Raw genomic sequence first — 9,954 nt, 5'->3', positions numbered from 1 at the left:
TTCAGAAGAAAGTCCTTTGTTTATTCATTTTGAGGCTGTAATCGAACCCACAAATGCTGATGCTCCAGATACTCAACTAGTCTAAAGAAGGACAGTTTTATTGCTTCTTTAATCAGGTCAAAAGTTTTCCACTGTGCTAACATAATTGCAAACATAATTGTTTTCTAATGATCAATTAGCCTTTTAAAATGATAGACTTGGATTAGCTAACATTAGAACACAGGAGTGATGGTTGGTGATAATGGGCCTCTGTACGTCTATGTAGATATTCCATTAAAAAAATCTGCTGTTTCCAGCTACAATAGCAATTTACAACATTAACAATGTCTACACTGTATTTCTGATCAATTTGATGTTATTTTAATGGACAAAAATGTAGCTTTTCTTTCAAAAACAAGGACATTTCTAAGTGACCTGTGCTTTGCATTGCATTTCCTATCAATTGATCAGCATTACGGGGTGTTTGTAGCCCCTCTACACTGATGTAACAAATAGCTTAATTACCTGATTACCATTCAAGTAAAGTTTAGGATGCGAAAACCAAATTGCTAAGTGTGTTGGAATACTTGATTAAGTTGGGAATAATGATAAAACACTGCCATCTAGTGGCCTTCAGCAGTCTTTATTTACAGTTGAGTTGTACACTGAACAAAAATATCAACACAACATGGAAAGTGCTCGTCTCATGTTTCATGAGCTGAAAGAAAAGATCCCAGAAATTGTCCATAAGCACAAAACTACTATTTTGCACAAATTTGTTTACGTCCGTGTTAGTGAGCATTTCTCATTTGCCAAGATAATCCATCCACCTGACAGGAGTGGTATATCAATAAGCTGATTAAGCAGCATGATCATTACACGTGCAGTAAAAGGCTACTCTAAAATGTGCAGTTTTGTCACACAACATAATGTCACAGATGTCTCAGGTTTTGAGGGAGCGTGCAATTGGAATGCTGACTGCAGGAATGTCCACCAGAGTTGCTGTCAAAGAATTGAATGCTAATTTATATACCATAAGCAGCCTCCAATGTCGTTTTAGAGAATTCGGCAGTGCGTCCAACCGGACTCGCAACCGCAGACCACGTGTCACCACATCAGCCCAGGACCTCCACATCCGGCTTCTTCACCTGCAGGATTGTCTGAGACCAGCCAGCTAATGAAACTGAGGACTATTTATGTCTGTAATAAAGGGAAGGGGAAAAAATGCATTTTGATTGGCTGGGCCTTGCTCCACAGTGGGCCCACCAATGGCTGCACCCCTGACCAGTCATGTGAAATCCATAGATTAGTGCACAATGAATGTATTTCAATTGACTGATTTCCTTATATGCACTGTTAACTCAGTAAAATCTTTGAAATTGTTGCATGTTGCGTTGATATTTTTGCTCAGCACAGATTATGTCACCTGCGCTGTTATCAATATTTGAATGGTGCGTATTCAGGCCTATATTTAAGCACTGTAGTCAGAAAGCATACAGGAGTTCAATAAAACAATGTGATATGCATTAAATGCATTTTATGGGGTGAAATTAAGTAGGTGGGTTACTCATATACCACGATCAATGGGATTATCCATACAGTAAATTCATGATTCATGTCATGATCACCGATTTAAAAACCCATGATTTGAAGTTTTGAGCAAAAAACACCTTTAATCATATCACAAAGATGCCCGACACGGAGAAATAGACATAGTATCTCTAGATGAAAACAACTACTGTGCATTTTCATTTGTCCCCTTCTAATAGAGTTTGACTATATAACTATAAAGATCCTTCTAATCAATATTATTCTAAACTTAAGGCTCTGCACAAGGCATTATCATGCACGTTTTAAGGCCTTGTTAAACTTAGTCAGTATACAAAGATGACATGACTAATTTCCCAAGACTTACAGATCAGTTTTGGAATAATATAGTGCTGCATGTCAGTGGGGTATAGATTATGGTAAATGCGGATGAATACATCATCGCTAAGGTTCCTTCATGTGGTACCAACTAAGTACTGAGAAACATGAGCATAGATGTATCGTAAGAGGATGGCCGTTTGTTAATGTTAAGCCTCCATCTCAGCCATGTCCTCAGTGAAGAAGGCCTTGACCTCGTTGCCCCCGGAGACATACTTGATGCACTCCACCTCCCCTCCATAGTTACTGGGCTTCTGGAAGTGAATCTCCAGGTGATCCTGCAGGTCCTCCTCATCCTGGAAGTCTGCAATCCCGCACAGGAGGATGGTGCGCGTCGGAGTGCCGCAGAACGTCTGCAACAAAGGTTCAAGTAAAACACTCTCAGTTGATATGCATGTGTCAGTCAACTCTACACATAACATCTGAAACAAGACAGCAGAAAAACGTTGGTAAAGAACCATCCTGTTCATTTGTGAACACATATGTTAGCAGTCTGTCACAAGAGTACCACACAGGCACATGTCAAAGTTCTGCTCCAGTAGAGACTAGAGCTGGGTGATATGGATGTACTATTCTGATAGTTATCAGAGTTCATCTGAAAAAAAGAAACGTCGCTTTTTCAGGACCCTGTCTTTCAAAGATAATTCGTAAAAATCCAAATAACTTCACAGATCTTCATTGTAAAGGGTTTAAACGCTGTTTCCCATGCATGTTCAATGAACCATAAACAATTAATGAACTTGCACCTGTGGAACGGTCGTTAAGACACTAACAGCTTACAGACAGTAGGCAATTAAGGTCACAGTTATGAAAACTTAGGACACTAAAGAGACCTTTCTACTGACTCTGAAAAACACCAAAAGAAAATCCCCAGGGTCCCTGCTCATCTGTGTGAACCTGCCTTAAGCATGCTGCAAGGAGGCATGAGGACTGCAGAAGTGGCCAGGGCAATAAATTGCAATGTCCGTACTGTGAGACACCTAAGACAGCGCTACAGGGAGACAGGACGGACAGCTGATCGTCCTCGTAGTGGCAGACCACGTGTAACAACACCTGCACAGGATCGGTACATCCGAACATCACAACTGCGGAACAGGTACAGGATGGCAACAACAACTGCCCGAGTTACACCAGGAACGCACAATCCCTCCATCAGTGCTCAGATTGTCTGCAATAGGCTGAGAGAGGCTGGACTCTCTCTGACGAGTCACGGTTTTGTCACATCAGGGATGATGGTCGGATTCGCATGTATCGTTGAAGGAATGAGCGTTACACTGAGGCCTGTACTCTGGAGCGGGATCGAATTTGGAGGTGGAGGGTCAATCATGGTCTGGGGCGGTGTGTCACAGCATCATCGGACTGAGCTTGCTGTCATTGCAGGCAATCTCAAAGCTGTGTGTTACAGGGAAGACATCCTCCTCCCTCATGCGGTACCCTTCCTGCAGGCTCATCCTGACATGACCCTCCAGCATGACAATGCCACCAGCCATACTGCTCGTTCTGTGCATGATTTCCTGCAAGACAGGAATGTCAGTGTTCTGCCATGGCCAGCGAAGAGCCCGGATCTCAAGCCCATTGAGCACGTCTGGGACCTGTTGGATCAGAGGGTGAGGGCTAGGGCCATTCCCCCAAGAAATGTCCAGGAACTTGCAGGTGCCTTGGTGGAAGAGTGGGGTAACATATCACAGTAAGAACTGGCAAATCTGGTGCAGTCCATGAGGAGGAGATGAACTGCAGTACTTAATGAAGCTGGTGACTACACCCTTTGTTCAGGGACACATTATTCCATTTCTGTTAGTCACATGTCTGTAGAACTTGTTCAGTTTTTGTCTCGGTTGTTGAATCTTGTTATGTTCATACAAATATTTACACATGTTAAGTTTGCTGAAAATAAACGCAGTTGACAGTGAGAGGACGTTTCTTTTTTTCTGAGTTTACTACTACTACTAGTTTGTCCCATTTAACGATCACCCATATTAGATAACTTATTGCATTTCAAACTTCACATCTCTCTAGTATAGGCTAGAGAAATGTGTCGATCATTTTGGTTTATCGTCCCAGCTCTAGTAGAAACTAAATAACCTAATACAGCAAGCTGTGGCTCCTGACTTGGAAAACCCAACATACTTGAAACAGTCATGGCAAAGTCCAGACACCTTTGATCCGATTGGACAGTCACAACGGGACAATGCTTAGGAAGGGCATACTGTATGTAAACAAATGACAGAGAAAAGATGAGCGACTGTTTTAATCTCACCTGAAACTTCTTCAGCTTGTAGTTGTAAACAAGGTCAACTTTCACATTCACCTCACGGTCCATATCCACGATGTACTTCCTTTTCAGGGCCAGCCTCTCTGCAACTAGAAAAGTAGACACAAGTATTTAAAATATGAACTCTTCTATGATTAAACATATTGAATAAGGCACTTTCCAATAAAACAAATCATGTTCTGACACTGGCAGACAAACACACATACACTAGATGTACTGTACCTCCAGAGTTGAGGAAGGTGATTTGTCCTCTCCCAGTGTGCTTGTCATAGTCCACCCTCTGCACCTCTCCTCCCCCTCGACTGGGCTTGGAGAAGCTAATCTCCAGACGGTCTCTCATTCGTTCCTCTGACAGGGTGAACGGGACATTGGAGAAGCTGAGTGTCTTTGTGGAGACATCAAGGTGTACCTGCACAGCAACAGCCACATAACTTGGTTACAGGTGTGTCACCTGGGCAATAGCACAGCAGTGAATCATCAACAATATCAACAAGTCATTATAGACACCATTGTATCAATTGAATGGTATAGTTTTCTTGAAATAATCGCTAATTCCTTACTCAAAGTTGATTGGAACACACCTTTACACTTTGCAGTAAATAAGATGACTCTATTCTAGAAAACAGACTCCATAGTAAACTAAATCATTATCGGCTGGAGGCGGTTATCTTTAACGTCTTCAAAGTACTTAATTTAACTTGACACATTCATTGTGTGAAATGGTGTACCTCAAACTTTACAAAGGGGTCCAGTGTGAGGCTTTTGGGCTTCACATGCACCTTGTCTTTATCACAGGACACAGTACACTTGGCCATCTTCAGGATCTGGGCAGCCACTGAGAGAGAGGGAAGGATAATCCCAATATAACACATTCAACATAATGCCTCACATGGAACATAATGCCTCACATGGAACATAATGCCTCACATGGAACATAATGCCTCACATGGAACATAATGCCTCACATGGAACATAATGCCGCACATGGAACATAATGCCTCACATGGAACATAATGCCTCACATGGAACATAATGCCTCACATGGAACATAATGCCGCACATGGAACATGATGCCTCACATGGAACATAATGCCGCACATGGAACATAATGCCTCACATGGAACATAATGCCTCACATGGAACATAATGCCTCACATGGAACATAATGCCTCACATGGAACATAATGCCTCACATGGAACATAATGCCTCACATGGAACATAATGCCTCACATGGAACATAATGCCTCACATGGAACATAATGCCGCACATGGAACATAATGCCTCACATGGAACATAATGCCTCACATGGAACATAATGCCTCACATGGAACATAATGCCGCACATGGAACATAATGCCTCACATGGAACATAATGCCTCACATGGAACATAATGCCTCACATGGAACATAATGCCTCACATGGAACATAATGCCGCACATGGAACATAATGCCTCACATGGAACATAATGCCTCACATGGAACATAATGCCTCACATGGAACATAATGCCTCACATGGAACATAATGCCGCACATGGAACATGATGCCTCACATGGAACATAATGCCGCACATGGAACATAATGCCTCACATGGAACATAATGCCTCACATGGAACATAATGCCGCACATGGAACATAATGCCGCACATGGAACATAATGCCTCACATGGAACATAATGCCTCACATGGAACATAATGCCTCACATGGAACATAATGCCTCACATGGAACATAATGCCGCACATGGAACATAATGCCTCACATTCAACATAATGATGAGTTATGTAGATTAATGTGCACTGTCTTTATGAAGCCACAAAGATGGACGTCCTGTTTCCTGTACCTTTCTCCTCCTCAAAAGTGATGAGAGCCTGCCCCCCCTTCAGGAGCACTGATGGTCTCTGGGCAATGGTGAACACCCCCTTGATGTGTTGACCGCTGTCATCGCTGTCCTCCTCCTTACGGGTAAACTTCACCTTCTTTTCAGGGATCTGGACATAGATCTGGAACCAGCAGTAGAGTGTGAGTGTTGTCCATGCCAGAATTGCTTTCTTTTTAGTCCTCTCAAAATATTTGAAATTCATATTTAACATCTGTTGTTACATTACCTACCTTAAACCTCTGCTGAAGTGTAGCAGACTCTGTCTTCTTAGCCCGTAGCTTAGCCTGGCTTTTCTTCAGTTTCTCCATCAGATCTTTGTTACCCTTCTCAAGCATCGAGATATCATTCTGTGTAACAATACCATGCAAGTGGTTACATTTGAAAAACATATTTGATTCATCCACCACAGCCTCAATATCTATCTGAGTGACTATACAGATAAAACTACAGTAGTAAATGTAATATAAATATCCACTGAGTGAATGTTATTTTAAAGCGCCACGGGCAAGTAAATGACTACCTGTATCCCTTTCACAGTTTTAGAGAACTCCTCCTGACGTTGCTCCCCCTGTCGTTGAAGGACCATCACATTTTTTGAAGCCTCTTTCTTTGAATCTTCTGCGCTCAGTTTTGCCAACTGCAGCCTAGATTTTTCGTCCTCTGCCTTCTCAAGTTGTTTCTGCATAATAATAGGAAATAAATATTTATGTAAAAAAACATTAATTTGACAGATAAATAGCTAAACTCTGCAAATAGGCCTACCGTCAATGTATTCAGCTCTTCCTTGGCTACAGACAGTTTCTGTTCTTCATCATCGATGTTATCCATCTATTTATAAAAAGATATTTCATGTATTTCGAAAAAAAATAATAGTCAAAGGAAATTATTGTCCAATTGGCCTACATGATTTTACTCTACCTTTCCATTCACAAGCGGCTTGACGGCGTCAGAGTCACTCATTATCTGCGTAAAAGTCTAACAATTATTATTGCGATCATGTTACTTTTTAAATGACAGATGAATTCATGGTCAGTTACAAGTAGATAGATTAATTCGTGGTCAGTTGCAAGTAATGTTAACTTACCGAATCGGCCTGAGAAAATACGGACTGATACTGTTTCCTACAGTCAAATATCACGACGAATTGATTATCTTTTGTAACCTACTCTGAGTTCCTCGAAGTCACGTGGGGTCGAAATCAAAAGTGAAAGTTGCTGCAGAGAGCAACGCAATGTAATAATAGCAAGTGATTTTCCATAATAACCGGAAACAAAATATGTGTTATACAACAGGAAATCGAAGTTGCTGAAAGAATTGACACATACAAATATGCTGCTTCAATCGAAGTAGGACAGGGAGACAACTGTCTGAACATAATGACTGAAAAAACGCTGGTATTGGAGGGTCTGCCAGACGACATAGACAAAATCAGACCCAAATTGGATTTGCACTTCAAAAACAAAAGAAAGTCCGGAGGAGAAACATTACAAATTCAAGATTATCCTGGGGACAAGAGGAAGGCTTTGCTCGTTTACCATGAAGATGCAGGTAATTATTTCAATTTGTCTTAATACAAAATATTTAGGCCTATGAATAAAGACACATCCATAAAGGTATATTTAAGCAATAAGGCTCGAGGAGTTGTGGTAAATGTCCAATATACCACGGCTAAGGGCTGCTCTTAAACACGACGCAACGCGCTGTGCTGTGGTATATTGGCCATATATCACAAACCCCCGAGGTGCCTTATTGCTATTATAAATTGGTTACCAACTTAAAATAAGAGTAAAAAATAAATGTTTTGTCATATCCGGGGTATATGGTCTGATATACCGCGGCTTTCAGCCAATCAGCATTCAGTGCTCGAACCACCCAGTTTATAATTAAGTACAAAAGTAAAATGATCAATTATTTCAATGTCCTTATATTAAGAAAACCAGACGCACCATTTTCTTATTTTTAAAATGTAGGGATAGATTAGGGGCACGCTCCAACACTCAGACATAATTTACAAACGAAGCACGTGTTTAGTGAGTTCGTCAGATCAGAGGCAGTAGGGATGGCCAGGGTTGTTCTCTTGACAAGTGTGAATTGGATAATTGTTCTGTCCTGCTAAGCATTCATAATGTAACGACTACTTTTGAGTGTCAGGCAAAATGTATGGAGTAAAAAGTACATTATTTTCATTAGGAATGTAGTGAAGTAAAAGTTGTCAAAAATAGAAATAGTGAAGGAAAATACAGATACCTCAAAAAACAACTTAAGTAGTACCTTAAAGTATTTTTACTTAAGTTCTTTACACCCCTGTATGAGACCATATACCAGGGGTATGACAAAACAAATATTTTTATGTTCTAATTATGTTTGTAACCAGTTTATAAAAGCAATAAGGCACGTCCGGGGTTTGTGGTATATGGTCAATATACCCCGGCTAAGGGCTGTATCCAAGCACTCCGAGTTGCGTCGTGCTTAAGAACAACCCTTAACATGGTATTTAAGGTATAATGCCTGAGAAGCCGGTGTTTGGAGGATATATTCGCACGGGTGTTGTTAGGCCCGAGACGAAATCGAGGGCTGCCAATATATTCTCCAAACACCATTTTCGAGGACAGTAACACTTTTACGGGTTACCAACATATTGAAATAATGATTGGGGTGGCAGGGTAGCCTAGTGGTTAGAGTGTTGGACTAGGAACCGGAAGGTTGCAAGTTCAAATCCCCGAGCTGACAAGGTCTGTCGTTCTGCCCCTGAACAGGCAGTTCCTGAACAGGCACTGTTCCTAGGCTGTCATTGAAAATAAGAATTTGTTCTTAACTGACTTGCCTAGTTAAATAAAGGTAAAACATTTTTTTGACTTATTTAAATTAAAAACTTTATTTGGATGAATTTATTCATACTATTTCTTCCTTCCACAAGATATAGTCCCGACACAAATCTAGGGTTACTACATAAAAAATCCTACAATGTGATTTTCTTGATTTTTTTTCTCATTTTGTCTGTCATAGTTGAAGTGTACCTATGATGAAAATTACAGGCCTCTATCATCTTGCACAATTGCACAATTGGTGGCTGACTAAATACTTTTTTGCCCCACTGTAACACTGAGCCTTGTGAGTAGGCTGTGCTGAATGGTGATAATGGTGTTACGAACTATCCCACTGGGCACACACTGGTTGAATCCATGTTGTTTCCACGTCATTTCAGTGGTGTTACGTTGAACCAACGTGAAATAGACGTTGAATTGACATATGTACCCAGTGGGTATAGAGCTCCAAATACCAAATTAATTTAGTTCAGTAATGTAACCTGTGTCTTAGGAGCCACATAAGTCTTTGTAAGATAAGTATGTAATGATGGTCTGTCAATTCCTCCTCAGCTCTGCAGAAAGTGTTGGATAGAAAATGCCATAAAATTGATTTCAAAATCCCTTTTGGGGTGGTTGAGCTTCGAGTGAAACTGAAGGAAGATGGCTGTGAAACAGAAGTGAAGAAAGTTAAACCACCAGTCTTCCCTCGCCCTACAAAAGACAAACTGACTTCTCTAGGAAAGTCTTCACCTAAAGTTGAAGAGAAGGTAATTCTTTATGTGTTGCTTATATTGTATCAAGTTAGAGTTGGCAATATACAGCATTACAGCATTTAGACCTACTAATGTGTTTTCTCTCTGTCTTTGTCTGTGATGTATCAGCCAGTATCAGAGAGTCTAGCGGGTAAGACTCATATTCATAAATATACTTAAAGTTGCACTATGCAGAATTCGCTCCGCAATTTCCTGGTTGCTAAAACTCTAATCGTTTTTCTAATTTCAGTTTATGTGACAAAATAAACTAGCATAAAATCTAAAGGTTAAATATTGACACTTTAATAAGATATTAAATCAATAGGGAAATCACA

At 40.6% G+C, this 9,954-nt stretch overlaps 2 protein-coding genes across 4 annotated transcripts in view; one reads left to right on the top strand and one right to left on the bottom strand.

Moving 5' to 3' along the window:
- Positions 1-606: 606 nt before the first annotated feature.
- On the bottom strand, positions 607-7,394 carry nmi (N-myc (and STAT) interactor). 2 transcript variants are annotated; one of them, XM_036959322.2, is made up of 10 exons: positions 7,145-7,394; positions 6,979-7,023; positions 6,823-6,888; positions 6,581-6,739; positions 6,291-6,407; positions 6,022-6,181; positions 4,906-5,012; positions 4,400-4,586; positions 4,163-4,266; positions 607-2,258 (listed from the first exon to the last, which is right to left on the bottom strand). In XM_036959322.2, exons 2-10 carry the CDS (start codon positions 7,018-7,020, stop codon positions 2,055-2,057), a joined length of 1,146 nt encoding a protein of 381 aa, XP_036815217.2. In that variant the 5' UTR covers positions 7,021-7,023; positions 7,145-7,394; the 3' UTR covers positions 607-2,054. The 2 variants fall into 2 exon arrangements, with proteins under 2 accessions (XP_036815217.2, XP_036815218.2); XM_036959323.2 differs by having other exon boundaries at positions 6,979-7,035; positions 7,145-7,261.
- LOC110501872 (protein mono-ADP-ribosyltransferase PARP14) overlaps positions 7,248-9,954 on the top strand; it is a 41,430-nt gene continuing 38,723 nt past the window's right edge. For both annotated transcript variants that reach the window (XM_090216224.1, XM_036959321.2), the window contains exons 1-3: positions 7,248-7,608; positions 9,438-9,634; positions 9,749-9,770. In XM_090216224.1, the coding sequence (XP_090072350.1) occupies positions 7,437-7,608; positions 9,438-9,634; positions 9,749-9,770 (391 nt within the window). In that variant the 5' untranslated portion in view covers positions 7,248-7,436. The remainder of the gene's footprint in view (positions 7,609-9,437; positions 9,635-9,748; positions 9,771-9,954) is intronic.

Source organism: Oncorhynchus mykiss, chromosome 22 (assembly GCF_057628025.1).
Source record: "Oncorhynchus mykiss isolate SJ-2025 chromosome 22, ASM5762802v1, whole genome shotgun sequence".
NCBI classification, from domain to species: domain Eukaryota; kingdom Metazoa; phylum Chordata; class Actinopteri; order Salmoniformes; family Salmonidae; genus Oncorhynchus; species Oncorhynchus mykiss.
This window is presented reverse-complemented; position numbering and strand designations above follow the sequence as displayed.

Coding starts and splice junctions, on each gene's coding strand:
- nmi (XM_036959322.2), bottom strand. CDS start 7,020: ATGAGTGACTCTGACGCCGTCAAGCCGCTTGTGAATGGAAAG. Junction 6,889..6,978: donor AGCCGCTTGTGAATGGAAAG/GTAGAGTAAAAT, acceptor TTTTATAAATAG/ATGGATAACATCGATGATGA. Junction 2,259..4,162: donor ACAAGCTGAAGAAGTTTCAG/GTGAGATTAAAA, acceptor CCTTTGTTGCAG/ACGTTCTGCGGCACTCCGAC.